Source organism: Histoplasma capsulatum, genomic scaffold (assembly GCF_000149585.1).
Source record: "Histoplasma capsulatum NAm1 scaffold_5 genomic scaffold, whole genome shotgun sequence".
In the NCBI taxonomy this organism is placed as follows: Eukaryota; Fungi; Ascomycota; class Eurotiomycetes; order Onygenales; family Ajellomycetaceae; genus Histoplasma; species Histoplasma mississippiense.
This window is the reverse complement of record NW_001813978.1, coordinates 66,313-87,060: the sequence shown is the minus strand read 5'-3', so window position 1 is coordinate 87,060 and position 20,748 is coordinate 66,313. Positions and strand designations below refer to the sequence as shown.

Here is a 20,748-nt window from a genome sequence, read left to right as displayed (position 1 = left end):
CAATCTGCTCAAACGAGGTCGACGCCCAGCACAAAACTTTTAAACGCAACGGTGGACAAATGAAATATAAATATCAAGGTGGGAAGACAACAGGCTCAGGGGTGGGAGGAGTGAGGGTCAGGGCAAACTTGGCGGCAAAAGATGAAAGAGAGGGAAACACGAGTGAGCACGAAACGAGCAGCGACGGCGTGAGGAGGAAACTAAGCAGCATCAATGAGGTGAGGAATGTCAATCGAAGAAGAGAAGAAGAGTAGAAAATGAGTTGAGGATGGAGGTTGACGTTGAAACCGAGACAACAACACAAGCATCTCCACACACCGAGATTTGATCCGCCCACGCTGATTGGCCCGAAGAGAGCAACTCTGCCAGCCTCACTTTGGAGACGAGGCCAATGGGTGGTGGAGGAAATGAAAATTTATCTGGACCTGAAATCTTCGAGGAATCGTCTTTCAGTTTTTGTATTTTCCGTTTTGGTTTGACTTGAAGGAATGGCGATTGTTCGCAACTCCAGCCTCACAGCAGCTGCCTTGCGCCTCTCGATCCGCGTCCAAGGCAGAAGCCGAAACAAGTTTTCAGGGTCGAAGGAGTTTCACTGAGCTAAGAACGACAGTTCACTAGCTAGCTAACTAACACTGTTCATTGACTAAACTAGCTGACCAGTTAGTAATTACTTCATAGTTCCCAAGAGCTTTTGCTCCGGAACTCGATGGCAAACAGTTATATATCAATTTATCAGAATGTCTTAAAAGTTTTGCTCTGTGAGACTGTGACTTCGCGGATTGTGGCTCTTGTCACCACCAACGCAATCAAGTTCATCCGCCTCCAGGCTCCAGCTGTATACGATGAAACGGGTCCTTGAACTGGTGGTGTGAGATGTGTGAGATGTGGGGACCATCTGCGGCTCCGCAGCAGGGCCACCCCCAGGCGATGGCTTCCCAGCGCAGAGCCCATCGCCTTGTGGGTTGATATGGTGGCTTTGACTCCTGGCAGCACATGTGGGGTCTCAAAGGGCTGGGCATCAGAGTTTGTTTTGTACAGGCAACAGCCGATGAAGCTGTTGAACGCCCAGTGCATAATGATGGATCAGACGCTGTTCAATCATGGAACGGGAATCACCAATGGATGTACGGTTTGTAGTCCATTTATTTCCAGACAGTTCAAGTTTCTATGTTTTTCATCATCAACATCCGCCATGCTGTAATTGCTCTGCTGCCGTTTCTGTTAGCTGGCGATTTCCTCTCAGGGAACGCCCGAGCTAGTCACCCGCCTGCAAGTCTCGGGCTTGTCAAAAAGTCCTTCAATCTTCAGCTTCAAGCCAGTCACAGCTTGCAAGCTCATTGAAGCTGGAAATACCTAGGATTTGGATAAGGTTAGGGTTAGCTAAACGGGCCGCGGCTTTGCAGTTACACTAGCGATTCATGATCGCTCCCTCCCAAACAGTGCTTGATTTTTTCACCTTTTTCTTATAAAGCTTGTTGACGACTGGATGAACAGTACAGAGGATTCTCCTGGAAGATGTGGCCAGATTTTCGACCATTTTGTACGGGAATGTACTTCTGTGCATGATTGAAAAATCCGAGCTTGGCCACTGACATTTTGGGTGTATTTGAATGCCTACTTTACCTTTATCGGCTCCGTCCAAACATTCTGTGCTGAGTTTGGTATAAACCCCGGCAACGCTCAGGGCATGTTTCTTGATACTTTGTGAAGCTGATGGGTGCAACCCACTTGACCAAGCTATTTTCTCGGAGCCTGCCTCACTTTTAAGGCCTGCTCAGGGTGGCCCCTGGACTGCCGGTCCCCAAGGCCCCTCGCTTTTTTACTTTTACGTTTATTTTTGTTCATATTTTTGTTTTATTGTCTGTTTTGAAAGACAGTTTCCCCAGATCGATATTGCCTTGGTATCTCTACAATGGTTGGCCATAGACCTAGCACCCTGTTAAGAGCAGTTAAGATAAATTTTTGGCAATGTCTGAGCGATGAAGACCGCCTTGTCCTTAATGAACGAGTGTGCATCGCAGCTGGTGATGAACACGTTGTCTACTCAAGTGATATTGCATATTCTAAGATGTGTTTGTCTAAATATGCGTGACGCTGATATTCTGGAACATTAGAGACTAATTGATGTCCTCTTGGCCCAGCTGACTGTGTTCTTTTCCAAATATAAACAGATTTTTGGTCAAGTGCTCCTATATCACAATCACAATCTCTTCTGACCCGGTTTTCAGGACTGGGATGAATAAGACTGCTGCTGTGGCTTGCATTCGCTTTTTGATAAGTTGACAGCTACGATATTCTAACGGCCGTCCTTTTCGCTACGTTCAGGAACGTGTTATCGGTTATTCATTCTAAAACTTCTCATTAAAAAAAAAAAAAAAAAAAAAAAAAAAAGAGAGAGAGAGAGAGAGAGAAATTAAGAAAATGAAAAAAGTGGTTGCCAAACAAATTTTGGGGCTGCAAACGTCAGTGACCTCAACACTGAGCTAAACCCAGGAATCCATTTCACAATGTTTTGGCAATTCACGCATGTGTATTGAAAGTCCGGGGGGAGATGGGAAAAAGTGGTAAAATCTTTCATAGATTTACAGGTTCTAAATACTTTCACCAACATAGGAACTTCAAGCCCAGAATGTAATATCTGGTTCCTTCGATACTCTATCGATTCGGTCTGGGAATGTGCCAGATACGTGGAGTGATCCATCACCCAGCTAGGGTTACGCCGTGGACATGCCACACACTACAGATTACAGGTGGCCTTGGATGTTAAACTTTGGCGAAACGGTTTGGCAAGAGTATTAGTTCAAAAGAGCGCGAGAGTGGTCGAGCTGGCCAGGGTGATTGGGGAGCACTGAAGAAGAGTCTTGCGTGCTCCGGTGCATCGCCGAAGCTGTCAGCCGACGGTTTTAACCCATATATCCGTGATTTTCACATTAGGGCTGTGGTGCTAACCGCTGCGGAATTTTCGTTCCCTGACAGATGTTGTCGCAGCGATGTTATAGGTGGCGGCAGATCTTATGATTTTGTCTAGATCCATACCCTTGACTAAACGATGCAACTTGAAGGAGGCTGTCTCCTGCTGCAGTGAAATGGATTTCTGGATATGAATTCCTAACGCACATATGACTAGGGTTGGTGGCGATAAGGGCTTGGTGAACGTAATTTTAATCCAACCTGGACGCATGGAAAGTTTGGCATCAGGCCTCTGTTGATACCCCAAGCCACTAATTCACCGATACCCAGCTTCCAACCAAAAGAGAAAATTTTACTAGATATAAGAATAGTTCGTTTAAAACGGCATTTAATTGGGGGATATAGTCTCGGTTCACTGAGGTAGTCAACATCTGGTCCTGCACACCGAGGTTGAAATCACAGGCTATGTCTGAGCTGTAGGGAGTGTTTGACTTGGCAAATATGACCGCATGGATATCTTAATGACGGTGGAAGGCCATGACAATGCAATACAATTAACCCAGAATTGAAGAAGATTGTTGTTACGGGCGTCAAACGGTGGAGACATCGGGTGGATTGAATTGAACCGACCGTTGTGGTACGAGATCCGGAGCAGTAACTCCATGACTCAACGGACCTGTTGAAGATGCCGTTCGTGCTCCTCACTTCATCAACTAACATATCAAAACAGCGAAAATTGGATTGCAGCGATGTTCACACCCGGAAAGAAGACTCAGATCATGTGCTCAACTAATTGAGCTCTGCATGTTGTTCGAGATCACAAAATTGGACGAAGCTTGAACCTCGGTACCTGCATTCTTTTTTTTTTTTTTTTTTTTTTTGGTCTGTTTGTTTGATTCTTTTTGGTTGGTATTACAAAGACCATACATTATTCATGATGGCTTCTGAGTCAGGAATGAGATTACTTGTTGATATTCTACTCTCTCTCTCCCTCATTTTGCAGGGTTGTGAAAAGCAACTGGATGGCTTAACAAGGGTTAATGACTAAAGTATTGTGAAAGGAAACACTCCCTGCAGGGAAGTTGATACCCCCCAGCGGGGCTGGTGGTACGCTGGGAAGCAACTCACATCGGTTAGCCAGGATGAATTGCGGATTTTTCAATTCCATGATTCAATCAAGGCATAATTTGAATTGTTTTGCGAGCCCATATCCTCAGTTAGCAGTACTAAGCTGAAAGAAAGTAGTCGAATTGTCCTCGAATAGCAAAATGTATATTATCTCCCATCAGCATGGGGTGAAAATCTTGACGAATAGATTTTCTCTACAGAAGTATACGAACTCATCATGCTCCTTGAGCTGGTGTCTGCAGGCATTCCGAAGCGTTTTCACCGTACTCGTTGATATGGGCCTCATACACATGGAGAGAGATGTGCTTGCAGGACATTATCGGACGTACATCTGCAGTACCATGGGACGAGAGGGAGCCACGACATTCTTCAATCCATGTGGTAAGCTAATGCACACAGTTGGGGGGCGTGGGATTCAATGATCACATTTATGAAAAGAAATAACGTATGACATCCCTGTCAAAGTCAAATGAAGCCCCATTGCACAGATGATGGACGCAGTAATCCCCACCGAAAGCACTGGTAAATAGCTATATAGGTGGTGACCCTAGGGCTTTGTGATTTTTATGAAATTGGTGTTGCTTATTTTTTTTTTAAAGGTGGAAATCATTGTGGTTGTGAACACCCCCCGCAAGATTGCCTGCACATAAGGGATAGATACTAGTGTCTGTAAGGTGTGCCAACTATGTTGAGATGGAACAAATTCTTGGCGCCAAGTTTATCGTTGCATGGCTCGGGATTCTTCTCCACTTTACGGAGTACTTCGGCAGGGAGCCTGAGGATTGGCAAGCTACCAATGAGAATCCAAATGTCAGCCCATCGAACAGGAATTCATGCAGCGGATGGGAACCCGAGTGCGGGGAGGATGTTAAGTTTCTGGCCGTGGATTTGGTGGATGAGCACGCATTAGCGTTAAACCCGTGGCGGCGTTGGTGTGACCCGAGAGTTTTCCACATCGTTGTATGTGCATTGACCAATCGCTTCTTGGGCTAAGCTCCAGAGCAAATACACCAAACGTCCCGCGCATCCACTACAGCCCATCTATCCCAGTGAGCCGCTTCCCCCAGTCTTGACTTACAGCATAAGGTGATGTTGCACAGCTACTCCGTAGTTAGTGTCTCCTTCCCCATTTTAGTCAGTTAACTAGTTAAGTAGTTAGTTAACTATCATATCATATCCCCTCGTGGGTAGGTTTTTGCAAAATTAGCGTGGTTTCATTAGTGTATATTATACGAGATTCCATTGAATAATCAGTGTATTTTTGAGTATTTGTTGGTATTAGTGTAATATATAAACCCTAATTAAGGATCCGCGCCAATATATCTATATTAGAATATATTATGAAATTCCGCCCAACATCGAGTTTTCAAACATAAGAGGGTATTTTGACCTCCTGAACAATCAGAATTTGATCTCCCTGCCTGTTTACCTTCCTGCTGGCCAATCTTTCGTTTATACTGACACCAGGCACAAACACGCTGTTTTGAAAGAGGAATTCGTTGATGATTTAGATCAGGATTTGATCATTTGATAGGAAGATTATCATGAATCTTAGGTGCAAATTCAAAGAGCTGTTGATAAAGCTTCTCATGAAAGCTTATATGAGAAGGAAGATCCTTTGCCGGAATCCCTTGCTGCTTCATATATATATATTGAAGCCGGTATGCATTGACAGCCGCGGAATCGATAAGCCAGTAGAGAATAGGAAGCCAGGTTCGATAGGTGACTCTATGGCTAGTATATGCTGCCCAGTATTGATTTGCTAGGTCTACCCCATTCATATTATGATTATAATCATCTATAATCAATGGGATTTTCAGCTTCTTTTGTGGTTGACCTTCAAAGACTTTCTTAACAATATTGGCATTGGTTGAGAGTTCCCCTGGGCATTTACGAGTACGTTCAATAACTGCGTCCAATGAATGAATCGTAGTTAGTGCCAATACCATATTATTATCTTGCCAGGCAAGACAGAGAACATTCTCTTTTTCAATGGCATGCAGGGTATTCCAGGGTATGGAATTTGAATGCTCTCAAAGCTCGCCTAGTACTGCTGGAACCTGGTTTGGACGAGTGGTTCCACATGCTCCATACCCCTGTTGACATAGTTCTTTGAATAGAGGAACTGATGTAAAGTAGTTATCCATATAAATTGAATAGGATGTGACCGGCTGTGCGATAGAGATTTGATTAGGGGGTGGCATTCGGCGTGGCATTCGGGGGGTTGATATTCGGCGTGGTATTCGGGTTGATATTAGGGGTGATATTAGGGGTGATATTAGGGGTGATATTAGGGGTGATATTAGGGTCGGTATTAGGGGTGGCATTCGGCGTGGCATTCGGCGTATTCAGCGTGGATACCGTAGGAAGCCGGTTCACCAGATTCACCACCATAGATCCGGTTTTTGTTAATGTAGGGAATTGAAACATAGGCATTATACCCTGCCGGCGGCTAGACCAGAAAAAAGTCCATAAATAGCCATGTTCTGCTAGGCCAAATATCTTATATCCCCGAGGAATTGGTTTATTAGGCATCTTGTATGTATGTTGACTCCGTCCAAAGCATTTAACCATGATCTCATCAATAGAAATCTTGGAGCCAGGGGTGTAGTATTTTCGGCATGCCATATGGAACTCAGTAGCCAACGGCTCTACCTTATACCACCAATCATCCTTATTTTTGGCCCCCGGGCGGCGGGCTTCACGGGAGTTAGATATATGGATATATCGTTTAAGTTGTTTAAAACGCGTATGGGTCATATAGGATTGAACAGAATGAATAGAGCCCTGTTTCAGATCATTCCGCCAGTATAGATCAGTTCAATGGGATTTATGAACCTCCATATAGAGAAGAATGCCTATAAAGACCTTTATCTCCACTGGATTGGTATTTTTCCATGAATATTGTTGGATAGAAGGCTTTGAGAATATAGAAATTTCAGAAATCTCTATATCTTGAGCTTCCTCATTCTCCTCTATTTCTGAAAGCTCTGGAGCTTCATCATCAGTATCTCTAGCATCTTTCTTTAGTTTTGCATAGAGATTAGTAGAATCACTGATATTTTGAAGGCTTTCCTCAGAGAAGAATAGAGTAAATAAGGCATAAGGACTGCTAATATTGATATTCGCTGGAATATTAAGAATTGGATCTCGTGAGGCAGGCAGTATTGGATGGAATTTCACTGATTCTAGAGGTGGAAGTTCTGCAATAACCTCTTCAATAGGCCGTTTTCATTTTCTTGATGTTTTTGTATGAACTAGAGAATGAATTAGTTAGCTATGTCATTTGAATTGATTAATATAAGGAACTCACCATTGGATTTAGTAGGTTTCTCAGTGGATTCCACGTTCGCAGGTGTGGGGGGTTCCATATTCGCGGGTAGGGGGATAGGTGGGTGAATATATGAGAATCAGGCAGGCAGGCAGACAGGCAGGGCTTCAAACGCGTTGAATTCCATACACATTCTTAAGATTTACATGGGATCTTCAATCAGTGGATCTAAATGACCAATTATCATTCATATAAAATTATATAGGATTCTATTGGTTATGCCCAGGGCGCCGGTGAAGAATTCCATACACTAATTGAAACCACGCTAATAGATATTGGTAAAGATTTATACTATTGGTAGAGTATTTCTAAATTTTCACATCAGTAATACATGTACAGATAAATGGGTAGATGAGGACTTTGATTTGGATTACCAATTAACTGATCGTTAATTTTTCCTAGTTATAGCTTATAATTATAAAAGGCACGGGCAGGGCTTATCTACTTAGATACTAGTATTTTTCTAAATGACCTTCAATGATTAGCATATAACTACTTGCATCTACATGAGAAAAATTATTACAGTAATTAAGATTCTAAGAAAATGATAGAAAAGAAGTTAAACTCTATGTCTTGTTAAGTTCTAAATATATTCATTGATAATCGCTATTTCCTGGCGTCAAAAACTTTTAGAGCTTAAATTGGATAACTCATGCAGGAATATAACTAATTGATGCAATTATGCTACGGTCCCATTTGATTATGTGTAACCCACAAGCCATGAGACATTTGTCGCTATTTTCCGCCTCACCCGGAATTTCATAGATGCTCGCCACATTTATGATTTCTTTCTTTTTTCCGCTGGGCTGATTGTAACATTTTCTTGATTCAACCTCATTAAACAGATTTGGCCCTTTTCGTATCAACTAGTAGCCCGTTATGAACAAGGAAAGCAACAGTCACAGCCACCATCATTGAAAGCACGTGTCCAACTACCGAAGACGCGGGCATTTTATCACATTTGTGAAGACAACATGGGTTCTCCTGTCGGGAATTTCAACAAGAGACAATGGACAACACTGTTGATGAACAAAAGGCATAGAAGCAAAAGAAAATTGAAAAACAAAATCAAAAAGTAAAATACTCCGGGTGCTTTGATAATATTCAGGCATAAGGAGAGTAAAAAAGAGTAAATACAGATATAAAATCAACATCCACACCCATTGAGATATGAAATGAGTCCTCCTCGTCATAGCAATTCTACCGGTATGTGCTCTCGAACACATTCGCTTCCAATGGTAGCATAGTCCGCTGATCAATGGATAGAATTACCGAGCGGGATCAATGTGAGCGCTTAAGTTGGGTTCCTCGGTAGAGTGTGCCATGCAGCCGATCCAAGACACCAAGTGCGCCCAAGTTCTGATTTGGACTGACGTGATGGCCTTCATGGCTCATAAGGCCTGGGATATCTTCACCGGTATGGACGAAATGTGCAATAGTTCCCGCGACAGCTCCATGAAATAGCAGACCAAGCACGTGCGATCCGAGCAACCAGGTTGCGATCACTACCAGTCCAAAGTTCAAGACTAAAAATTCGAGAGGGTGGCTGTAAAAAGCTGCAATAGCAATTTCCTCCTTGAAGTGGTGGTGTACCGAATGAACATGTCGGTACATGAACTTAGTGTGGAATAAAGCATGGAAGTAGTAAAACGAAACTTCAAACAAAAGTGCCGTGTTCACCACATCTATCAGGAATCGCCAGACGGAAGGAATGTTTTTGTTCACGTGGGTCAAGGAGGTTTCCCAAAGGCTATTTCCGGTCCACAGAGACATTAAAAACAATCCGGTGGAATGGACTACGGTCGCTGTGGCAATGTTTCTTCCTATACCAGGCAGGACTTTGAGCATCGCACGACGTCTTTTTGCATCAGAGCCTTTCAAGTCGTATATTCCGAAGAGGACTGTAAGGGACATTTGAGCGACTGTTGCACCAACAACTTCTATGCTAAAAGGGGAGTAGCTGTCCACAATGTTATACCATTGTTGCGCTAGGAAAGCCATATTGCCTGAGGGTGCGTTGATACAGAACCACGGAGAAGTGCTTTCACTGGTATTTGCGGCGCAGTGATGATGTCGGGCCAGCGAGTCTGTTTTGATTGAGGGCAGGGAAGTGGAGGATTATTGCGGAAAGAAGGCTTATGTCCACTGTTCGTAGGTAGAGTAAAGTTTCTTGAGGTTTCAATGAGGCTTTGGAGAACTGAGCCTTAGTTATTTATATATTGTCTCGTCTGGGAGCAACTGAGGACGAGGGACAATTTCCAGATATTAGGACGGGAAGGCGATTATAAATGCTAGGACCCCAGACAAGAGAACGTAGCGGGATGAGTCTCTCGGACGAGGAGAGAGAGTTTGGGGATGGGCGATACAGGGGGTTCGGATTCTACATGTTAATCCAGGTAGATGAAAATTTAGTCCGACCTAGCTTTCGCATATTCTTAGCCGATATACCCCTTCGCATGATTGTTGGGTGGAGTTTCCCTCGGTACTACTCCATTCCACCGTATAGTCGTGGTCCCCATGGAGGAGAGCCGTGCAACTAATCGGAGGGAAATGCGAAGCGTAGAAGTTAAAGTGTAATTTCCCCACTATCGCACCCTGAAGTCATTATGCGCTGGATTGAGAGGTGGTGGTCCCTTTGCTAAAGCAGGCTTAGTTGGTATGATTTCCTGACTCTTTTGATAGCGGGAGTGGGTCAGAGGAACACCAGCGGCCACGTCGACCGACATAGCGCCATTGCAGTTGGGACAGCTGTGAGGAGCGCTTGGTAAGTGTCTTCAGCAGTTGCAGATTTAGTGGCGGAAATATAGGGCCGAATGCATGGCCATAGTCCAATCTGGAGTGCATGATACCCCTCGCCTGGGAATGTTGCGGCTAAGGCTTTCAACTGCAGGTGAGCGACGCGGCAGTTGAAAAGCGGCCGGCAGGACCAGCTCCTCCATGACAGGACTCGACAAATAAAGTCGGGAGGGTTTCCCATGCATACCAGGTGTCAGGAAATCTGGACCTTTCTCGGATTCACGGCTGTCCAAAGAATTCCCCGGCATGTGATTGGCCACAATTTTTCGGCCCGCAAGGGTGACCTTGCTTCACCAAGCGCGGAACTGGTGCTGACTCTTCTGCGAGGGCGGGGCTTCCGGCATTATTGGCTGATCGATGTTGAATGTACGCAGTGTACATGTCAACAGGCAGTGGTTATTGCGCCGCAGCCGCCAGGAAAACTGCACAGATATGACAGTCGAACTTTATCCAGTCGTTTCCACTGAACATGATGATCCTGGATTTGATGGGCCGACTTTGAAGAGTGTTGCCAATTGTGAACGCTATGTTGCCTTCCTCATGATTATTATTGTGTTATTTTATTATTGCTAATTTTTTTTTTTTTTTTTTTTTTTTTTTTTTTTTTTTTTGGAAAAAACATTTCTGTCTCTGTCTTGTTTTCTGGAGCATGAAAGAGTTTGTGGAAATCTGCAGCACTAAGTTGAAAGTTAGAAGACGAAGGATAACGCTGTTGTTATCAAGCTGGAATCATTCACTGGCCGGTTTCCCGGACCGAAAATGAGGTCCAATAAACAATTTTGGTATTTTCCTTCTTATTTCTATGATGTGAGGATGGGTGCAGCTCGCTGTTGACTCATTCGTTCAAGATGAGGAGGGGCCGGAGATTGTGTGGAGTGGAAGGCTCACAGAACTAGTTAGATAAGACCTCGTATCGAGGGAGATGGGGTGTTGATAAAAAAAGTTGCATGGTTCGGTTAAACGCATGGAGAATATTTCTTCTGCCGAAAGCAGCAGCTCACCACCGCAAGTGCGGCCGTAGTTGCAATTAAAATCTTTAATGCTAAGCTGAAAGGGAGACAAGTCTAAGGTAAGGGAATATATGTTGGAGCCCAAAGATTTGGTTCTCAGTGAACTCAGAACTCCGCCCAGAATACAGATCTGTAAACACTAACTGAATCTGGATACTGCTACATTCTACCGCCTGTACTAGGAATGAATTCTTCGTGGAGCAAAACACATGGGCAGTTGTGCGGGTTCGAGTTGAATATGGTTAGAATTCAGGCCCGTAATTGTGCTAGCTGTAGTTGTTGGAGGCATTGGATTAGGTGATTCGTCCCCTCTATCTGGCGCTGGTGGTGATCGAGCTCCTTTGCCCCAACTTGGGAGCGCAACGTACGGCAGCCCATAGTGAGTATTTTTTTTTTTTTTTTTTTTTTTTTTTTTTTTTTTTGCTATAATTGCTTAATTCCGCTCTGAAGAGGTTAGATTATCATCTTAATTATAATTGATTTTAGATATATCTGATTTATATATCTTAATTTATGATAAGGATACTACTTGTTAATCTAGTGAACAAGCTCAAGCATTGTATAAAATTCTTATCTTATCTTATATCTGATGAGAAGCTTACAAGTGTTGGAGACTTAATAGCACTGGAAATCACATCAAAGACTGAATGAAATGAAATGAAATGAAATTAAATAATAATTTATAGTTTCATCTGTCAGTCTATTTAGAAATGATGAGTTCATGATCGATTTTTTAGTCTTATGGATGTGTTATATTTATAGTTAACTAAACAACATATTTTAAACAAAGTATCTTTTGCGCCGGTTAGCGGGGCGCCCAGACCGCCGCGCGCCGTCGTCATTGGTCCGCTTGCTGCGCTAGGCCCGTTGCGGCAGCACCGTTGCCGCTTCGGGGATGGCGTCGCCTCTCGCCGCTTTTGCGCCATCCTCACGCCGCTTCAACGGCCGGCCGCTCGATCTATAAAAACCCGTCCCGCGCCCTCACAACGACCACACACTCTCTCCTCCTCTTTCTTTCCTCTCCCTCTTTCTCTTTCTCTCTCGCTCGCTCGCTCGCTCGCGCCTGGATGCACTGCCCCCTCCCCCCCTGCAGGGGAACCGGTGCCGTCTTACCCGGCCCTCGCCCCTTTTTCTTCCTGCGCCCGCGGAGTCGCCGAACGGACGTCTTCTGACGACCTTACAGGCTGCTGCTTCATTGGTTTCTGAGCCATCCACGCCGCCCCTCGCGGTGTTACTTCGCTTGATCTGGAGTCTAGGCTGCTGGGACATCTGCAGCCATGTTGCAATGGCAATGGCCTTCGCCGTGTTGTACGATCGGCGACTGTGAACCGCAGATTGCCAATGGTTTATTTTAATTTTTTATTTATTTTTAATTTTTTATTTTTAATTTATTTTTTTTTTTTTTTTTATGGTTGGGTTTTATCCGGTCGATCTGTTCCCCCGTATCTCCCGCACTTTGTTGTCTTGGGCGCCTTTCGTCCGTGGAGATCTGTGCGGAAAAGCAACAGGCGACGATCGATTGAGGCCACGGGGAAGACCGGTGGGCGAGCCTCCTGGAGCCGGAGTGCTTGCTGAGCCCTGAGTCATGGAGGGTTGCATCGCCCTTTGACCCACCAAGGCAGACTGCCTCATTTCCTTTCCCCAGCCAATAGCAAAATTGCCGCACTTCTTTTTTGGTATCGGTGTACGCCTGCAGGTCGACCAAGGCGGGGTTTCGTCAGGATTGCGACATGTCAGGGTTGGAAGTGGCGATAGCCATATGCGATTGGTGCAGGGCACCGGTTATCGACCTCCAGGTGGCTTTCGGACGCGTCAGCAGTCTCAGGGAAGATTCAGGGATCAGAGGGATTCGCCCGTTGCTTCCTCTTCTGTGGGAGATGGTGAGGCAGCTGAAACCTCTGCGATGAGAGCAACTATAAAGGGTGGCCGAGCCTCCTATGAAATCACTGGCACTTGGTGATCTGTTTCTCTCGCCCGCGCACGCTCTTCCCTCAGGCCCAATTCCCACTCTCCTTCCCACTCCCCCAATCCACCTCTGACTCAGAATCTCCCCTCTCAGATCCCCAATCTCCTACCCAGATGGCCCTCGCGTTTCATGCGAACAACTTCAAGCCGTGGACGCCGCGGCACCCCAAGTCATTCTCACTGCGCAAATGCCCCAATTCTCGCACCCCAGAATCCAGAAAACCCCCTCCCCCTCCCCCTCCCCCAGCCCCAGCCCCGCGTTGTGATGTCTCCCCCAACACCCTGCTGCCCCCCAAGCATGGCCTTCCTTCGAAGCCGCCGGCCGAAGTTTGCGTGCCTATTAGCGGTAATACTCAGCCGTGCGCGCCGTTGAACTCCCCCTCTCAACCAAGAGAGATGTCCATACCACCACCCAGTTCGGAGAATTCCCGGCATGGCGTATCGTCTCTCTGTGATCTGGCACATCACGCCCGGAATTCGCATCCCACCCCTGCCCGTGATGTCCAAGATAATATCTCTGATACGCCGACCGAACTGCCTCCCCTTGGGAGAGGCGCCACAGGGGCTGATTCGTCGTCGCCGAGCATAACCAGCTCAGATGGTAGCCTAGAAGCTTTCTTCAGGCTCCCGGATCTCCAGGACAACATCCCCATTGACCCAGCGATCCTTGCCGACGACGCGCCTTGGGACATTAGTGAACTTCACCAGCCTGTCCAGCAAGGTGATGATCTTGCAAACCCAAAGGCCGTTTATCCATATCCTGAACCTCCCCCGTCTATGTCCTGTGACGCCTCCAACCATCACCAAGGATCCCGAGAGAGGCCTGACGGCTGGAATAGAAATTTTCAAACAGATGACGACACTCACGTTCTGGATCATCGGCAGATTCACCAAGCCCGTTGCGGCACTGACGTTGATGTGCCTTGCTCTTACAGCACGAGCGACGACTTCCTCAGCGACGAACAGTCCAGGAGACGCAAGCGAGGGCCACAGCAACCAGAAGAACCGGCCGCAAAGCGGCTTCGCGTTGCCTCTGCATCGGCTATGGAAGGTTCCTCCACAGCCCTTCGCTCCCATTTCCTGTCGCTACAGCTCGACGAGCGTCTGCAGTTCCTTTCTTGGCTGTTTGAAGGTGCTTTGGCGAGTTGCATGCCCCACTCAGCGCCGGCAATATGGGGAGACGAGAGTGTGCGGCCAACCGGTCGCTCGGCTCCTCACAAGGTTGGAAAAACTCAGCGTGAGCGCGGCGAGGGGAGAAAGGGCCACAGAGACAGGCTGTGGCGATGGCTCCCCGAGGATGACACACGGCTCCTGAGCATGATGGAGGAGCGCCGACCCTGGCCGGAGATAGAGAGGTGTTTTCCAGAGAGGACGGAATCGGCGCTGCGCCAGCGGGTGTCTACGCTTCGGAAACAAGAGAGGGGAATGCGTACGGTCGAATCCGCCGGTGTCACAGCCGAATCTGCAACCCCGGAGGGGTGAGACGTAATGCTAGTCCATGTCCATGTACATGAAAGTGATATCGTGATCGACCATAAGGTGGCCTTGAATAAAACCGGAGAAGCCGAGCCCACCTGTCCATCGCACTGCCATGCGATCCCCTCTTCTACTGTACGCAGCCACAGCCGAATGATACCTACCCTCTTGTCCCTCCCCACGGTGATCCGCATGCGACAGCTATGGAAGGGACGCCATTGCTGCATGAGTTCTATTTTCAGACTTCGCCCTGAATGCCTGGGGAGAGCAACCTTGGAACCCGAGACGAGCACCCCGTGACTGCCCCCCATTTCTTGGTATACCCGAGCGTCCCCGGTCCTGGTTGGCAGCCGGAGCGACATCCCGCATCAACGCCCCTTTCCGCCATCCTGATACGCAAGCCTCCCGGAGTATGAGGCTCTGTTTGATGGCCGAGCGCTCCTCAATTCCTCCGCATCCACAACATTATAGCCGCTAGAGAAACGCACAATGCCCAACCTGAAAGTAGTTCTGGTGATATTAGGATAGGCGACAGCAAATCAAGAAATTCACACCATATTTGAAGCAGAGTCCGCGAAGATCACGGACCTACAAGAAGAAGTGCAGCGCCTGAAGAAGTGGAACACCGTGCAGAGCTGATCGGGAACAATGAGGAGATCCGCAGGCTTAAGGCTGAGGTCATCGAGCTAGAGCATCGATGCCAATGCCCAATATGCTATACCATCCCTTCAGAGTGGAAAACCCTCCTGTGAGGACACGGGTTCTGTCCAGAGTGTCTCTCTCCTGAGCCAGAGACCTGTGGATCATGTAGTCGAGATTTTTCACTGGCTATATAAAGAGTTATTAGGTAGCAAATGCTTTGTCTGCAGCACTAGATTCGTACGATCGTAGTTTTGTAATAGGGACATTGGTAGGAGAAAAGGTAGAGAAAACAACGGAAAGTCATTAATCAGCTTAGCACGAAGTTGCATAGCTCACGTCTATTTCCACCTCACACCGGCACTTTGTGATGTTATTTTGCGCACTAGGAGCTCGGGGTATGCATGCTCTCCAGTCATACCAACAAGACGGATCAACTTATGACAACAATGCTTACACTCTTACGTCGACTTATCATGGCGGTACACTCAAGCTATGCACAACTCATCTCGCCGAGCCCGAAGGCCTAGGCCGTCGCCCTGAGTATATTATGACCCAGCTCAAAGGCTGGTCGATGACCAGTGACCCGGGAACCTTTCGGCACGGAGCATCCGCATACCTAAATGCTCGGGCCTGGGCAAAGGAAAAGAAAGTAAGTCAGTCAACAGTGACGTAGTGTGCGGCTGGCCAGCTTTCGGCTTTCTGTGCCGCCTGCATATTTTAGGTCTATGTATGACCACTAATTCTCCCTTTTCATTCTTTTATCTCCTCCTTATGCAAACCCGAAGCAAAATGGAAACAATTAATATCCGATATTCATTTGTAGGGCAATATAATTAGCAATATCATTAGCACTACCAAGATGAAAATACTCCTAGAACTCTCAATTTATTATTACGGGTGAAGGTCTGGGGAAAGATGGCTTTGATTGGGCCAGAGACAGAAGCCATACATTGTTAAGGTCATCGGGAAGGTCCTTGGAGGTTATGTTTCATGAGATTAGGTTTGAAAGTCGAATGATATTAAAATTTTTAAATATGCACTAGTTACCAAAAGATCAAACAGCTTTTCAAACAGGATAATCTTGTGGGCCCGCTCCTTCACGCTCTGGAATGTTAGCTTTTATGGCGCTATTCCTTGAACTTTGAGGCGGAATTCCGACGGAGCAATTCCCTACAGCGCTCCAGGCTGATCTGAGCTTTTGAAAGTTCTTTAGAAAAGGTAGATCTGTTCTTCCCAAGCCTTCTCCTCTTTAGCCCGAGGTTCAGTGATATAGCAGATAGCGCATTTCGCATCTCAGCTCGTTCAAAATCTACAAGCATAGGGCGATTGCAGTCCTCATTCCATAAAATATTTTGTGGCTCGACATCACCGTGCAGTACACCTGCAAGGTGAATCGCTTGAAGAGACTGTGATGTCATCTCAATCACGCATGCCGAATTATCCGATTTCATAACTTCCGAGATGGGCTTTCCCGCCCAGCTCAAAAGGAGCATATGGGTATAAACTCCCTCGTCATAGTAATACGGGTATTTTGAGTCAAGCACAACAATCCCGAGACAAACCGGAATGTAGTCGCCTTGAATATCGTGAAGCCTGTGGTATACTTCATTTTCATGTTCGAGTTTATGTGAATTGTTGCGTTCGACGCCCTTTGCAAGTAGAGTGTAGCCATGCGACAAAAGATGGATTTTAAATGCTGCCCCACAACTTCCCTTCTTGTAGAGAGGGCGACAGCTGGCATCCGGGCCACGGTCCCTGGAGAGCTGCTCTCGGATAAGAGCATGAAACTCCGCTGTTTGGATCCGTCGCTTAAGGTGAGCTAGATAGTTCGGGCAGGAGGTGTCCAGCGGACCATCATCTTGTAGAGCCAGCAAGCACTGCTGCGAACAGTAAGGTTGGCTTTTGATCTTTGATGGTTCAGCAGCATGGTCTATCCAATTGGCATCACTGTCTTCACTGAATTGCGCTTTCTTACTAGATTTTTGATCTGGGTTAGAGCGGGCTCGAGCGTTTACAGTTCGTCCACGGCGTGCGGATGGCGACAATGGAGATGGAGGCGGAGACATTGAGGGGGAAGGGCTTCTTGATCGAGGTACAATATCTGTGTGTGGCCGGCATCTGGGTTGTAATGTCATCTGAAAAGGAGGAAGCTTGGAAGGGTGTCGGCCGCAATACAGAGGTGAGGCATGCTTCTGCCGAGCAGTTGGAGGTGTTTGCTCCAGGATATCCGAGTATTCAACCGGCCAGATGCCAAGTTCCGCGACGGCATCATACCATTCTTGCAGCACAGAAGGGGACACTAGAGCTCTTAAGATAAATGCTAGGACCTGAGCGACGGCAGTTAAATGGAGACTGTCATCATTGATTTCTTCAACATCTAGACTGGGAGTACAGACGGAACACATGACGGATGATGGATTGTCAAGAATGTACAGAAAGATAAAGGCTTCTCCGGTGCAAACATAGCTGTACCAGACTCCCTTGACAACCATGTAGAAGAACAACTGTGTGATGATGGCAGTGACTAACTGCTTCAAGCAGAAATCAGAATCATCTGAGTTCTTATCAATTACTTCTTTGAAAGGATGAATGTCCTGAGCCAGCCCTCCCACAATTTCATCCCGAGTGAGCTTGTGGGGTGCCTTGTACTCGATAGTGAGCGCTGGGATGTGCTCATCACCATTCTGATGATAGATGCAGAATCGATCTGCCTGTCCTCCCATGATCATTGTGATCTTTTTTTTCTTTGTTTTATTCTTCTTGCCCATTCTCTTTCCGGTACTTGATTCAGTCCCGACCATGGGTTCAACGGATGACTGCTGATCACCCGGGTTCAAATCAGCCGCCTGCGTTGAAAGCTCAAGGTTAGCATGGCTTTCAAAGGTAATCAATCCACGCAAGCTGAATGCCCTCTTAAGCTCATCATTCTCATATATTCAGTCTATTATGACCCACACTTGATTTTCTACCGTTTCCCATTCATAGTACCGAAGATCCCACTCTGAGGAAATTGGGCTGATAAGTTGGTGGACGTAGTCGAGCTGATGTAGAGAGGGGAAGAGCTTTTCTGTCAAGAAATGGAGATGCTGATCAAGCTTGTGCCACACCTTCATTTGCTCCTCAGTGAATGTGTCCCACAATGTGATGCGAGATGGAACCCTCCGATTTGTCAGTCTCGTAACCGCGCCTTGAGTGGTTCGAGTAGGGTCTGTCACGATCTCGATCGCGACTAACAATTCATGGCAGGCATGTAAAAACAGAGGCAGTGTTGATGACTCCGAGCTCGCAGCCAAAGCTTCTGCTTCTTCATGTCGTCGTTGCTCTTCTTCACGTCGTTGTTGCTCTTCTTCACGCCGCCTTCTTTCGCTTCTCGCCTCAGCTTCCGCGTCTTGACGCCTTTGTCTTTCTTGATCAAGTTCAGCTCTTTCTCGCTCGAGCTCAGCCAACAATTCTTGTATTTTCGGATCCATTCTAAAGGCATAATCTTATAGTAATCTCCCTACAATGCTGTATGTGCTTAATTACGAATCGGAAGCCACATGGAGCAAACGTGGTAAACAAAGTGAACGGAACGGATTATCTTATTTCCGGGCATATTTTTGAAACAAACAACCTACGAGACGCTGGACAGAGATTTGAGATACAGGGTAGAAAGGGTTCTAGTCGGTTGTATCGTATGTTCTTGATACCTCGACTCGCTTCCGTTGCGGCGTGCCACGCTTTAAAATAAGAAACAATTACCTTACGTTTGTGATATGCAGCTTAAAAATCCAAGCGTCGCGCTGCGAAGAACGTGCGCTCAAAAAACAGCCCGATCCAGTCGCTCGCTGATGTGCTGCATGATCCATGTCACCCCTAGTTGCTGAGCTGAGAAACACCTCGGTTGGGAGCGAATAGACTTGTGTGCAAAAGAGGCGACCGAAGGGAGTCATTCTCTAAATCATCGATTGCAATCACTCAGGAACGGCAGCAACTTGCCAGCTGTGATCCGGGCCGTCCCGTTCACTAACGCCCCTTAACTGGTATACTTTGGTTGCCCAATGCCAAGTATTTCCTCTGCGCTTAAGCCCTTTATCGATTGGGAGACAAATAGTGCCGGATCTTTTAAGCAATAAGAACGCTAACACAGAATTGAAACGATAGCATCCGATCGAATCATGGCCTTCACCCTCCTCAAATTTTGGCCTCTGCCAGCGGCGGAAGTACCCAATCAATGGGCGAGAACCTGTGGATGTCTGGGTTGACACTCTGTTCGTGACGAATAAGTAGTACTATTTATTTGCAAGTTTGTGGCGGTTATCAAAATAAAATTCGTCTCGCGGCTGCTATTCCCGAGATATCCCATTTACGGGGCGCAGTGAGATCCATCCATTTCTGCCAATCGCCCGTCTGGCAAGCGGGCCTCATGATCTGCGCATACTCCCAGTAATCAGGGTACCAGCCGGCATACTCCCAGTCGAGGATTCCGGTAATGCGATAATGGTCATCAACCATGATGTTGCGTGGGGCAATGTCAGCGTGTGTAAAAACCGTACGGGATGATCGAGGGAGCATGTCTGGTAGCTCATTTTTATATCGCAGACCACCAAAATGAAGGTAGCGGTGGTATATTCGGGCTCTGACGTCTTCGTCTGTGTATAAAGGGGTTCCACAGCGGTCCAAGTCTTCGATTAGAGGGTCGAGAGTTGGCGAGCCGTCGGCAAGACACTGGAAGAACTGTTTTAAGGCAGGTGGTTGTGGGATTTCTCGGAGTTTGGCGATTTGATCCCATGTCTCAAGGCATATAGACTTTTTTGTTTCGCTGTTCAACTTATCCCATAGGCTTTCTAGTGTAGTGCCTGGAATAGTTGTCATCCCGATCTCGCCGCTGCGATCACTTATGAGGCTGTAAATAACTTCAGGAAGAGGGACGGAGGTGCGCTTTGCTACCAGCTTCATAGCTTCAACCTCAAAGCGCCTTACAGCCGTTCCGCCCTTGGAAACATAAGAATAATCTCGCTCAAGAACCAACCGACCGCCTTGCTTGCTTAGAACAGTAATCACATCCCCCTCTAATGGTGGTCCTTTCTTCGCATCAGGCGTAATTCTGAAGAGCGTTTTATCCAGCTTGAGATAAGTCTCGCCCACATGGAGATTTTCATATGCAAATGGAACGCCATCCTCAAGGTTGTGTGTGCTTTCTGATTTGGACACTATTAGGGCCGGGATTGAGGCGTTGGACGCCATGGTTTCGGGTACTCGGGTTTGGTTTCCGCAGATGTGGAAAGAGAATTATCCTTCGTCGCATGCTTTAAACTATTTGACGCCCATCGATGGAATATGTTGCGAGCGACTTCCACTTCGCCCTTGACTAATTTATTCTATTGCCGTTTGCCTTTTGCCATTTCTGCTAAATGAAATTTTCTCGATTATGCAACCCCTTCGCCCTTCAGCTTCAGCAGCCGTTGAAAAGCCATAAAGGTGGCCAGTTTGTTTGACCCATCATATTGC

At 46.7% G+C, this 20,748-nt stretch overlaps 6 protein-coding genes across 6 annotated transcripts; 2 read left to right on the top strand and 4 right to left on the bottom strand.

Annotated features, from left to right (window-relative positions):
- Nucleotides 1-1,239: 1,239 nt before the first annotated feature.
- Nucleotides 1,240-1,537, bottom strand: HCAG_04886 (predicted protein; the record flags this gene model as incomplete). Its single annotated transcript, XM_001539369.1, has 2 exons — nt 1,240-1,353; nt 1,457-1,537. 2 exons carry the CDS (start codon nt 1,535-1,537, stop codon nt 1,240-1,242), a joined length of 195 nt encoding a protein of 64 aa, XP_001539419.1.
- A 7,113-nt stretch (nt 1,538-8,650) lies between these two features.
- HCAG_04885 (predicted protein) lies at nt 8,651-9,370 on the bottom strand (the record flags this gene model as incomplete). Its single annotated transcript, XM_001539368.1, has 1 exon — nt 8,651-9,370. The coding sequence occupies one exon, from the start codon at nt 9,368-9,370 to the stop codon at nt 8,651-8,653; it is 720 nt and encodes a 239-aa protein (XP_001539418.1).
- Nucleotides 9,371-13,254: 3,884 nt separating this feature from the next.
- On the top strand, nt 13,255-14,622 carry HCAG_04884 (predicted protein; the record flags this gene model as incomplete). Its single annotated transcript, XM_001539367.1, has 1 exon — nt 13,255-14,622. One exon carries the CDS (start codon nt 13,255-13,257, stop codon nt 14,620-14,622), a length of 1,368 nt encoding a protein of 455 aa, XP_001539417.1.
- Nucleotides 14,623-15,655: 1,033 nt separating this feature from the next.
- HCAG_04883 (predicted protein) lies at nt 15,656-16,107 on the top strand (the record flags this gene model as incomplete). Its single annotated transcript, XM_001539366.1, has 2 exons — nt 15,656-15,907; nt 16,096-16,107. 2 exons carry the CDS (start codon nt 15,656-15,658, stop codon nt 16,105-16,107), a joined length of 264 nt encoding a protein of 87 aa, XP_001539416.1.
- Nucleotides 16,108-16,385: 278 nt separating this feature from the next.
- Nucleotides 16,386-18,728, bottom strand: HCAG_04882 (predicted protein; the record flags this gene model as incomplete). Its single annotated transcript, XM_001539365.1, has 2 exons — nt 16,386-18,104; nt 18,366-18,728. 2 exons carry the CDS (start codon nt 18,726-18,728, stop codon nt 16,386-16,388), a joined length of 2,082 nt encoding a protein of 693 aa, XP_001539415.1.
- An 829-nt stretch (nt 18,729-19,557) lies between these two features.
- On the bottom strand, nt 19,558-20,484 carry HCAG_04881 (predicted protein; the record flags this gene model as incomplete). The annotated part of the gene is made up of 1 exon (XM_001539364.1): nt 19,558-20,484. The coding sequence occupies one exon, from the start codon at nt 20,482-20,484 to the stop codon at nt 19,558-19,560; it is 927 nt and encodes a 308-aa protein (XP_001539414.1).
- Between the last annotated feature and the right edge of the window lie 264 nt (nt 20,485-20,748).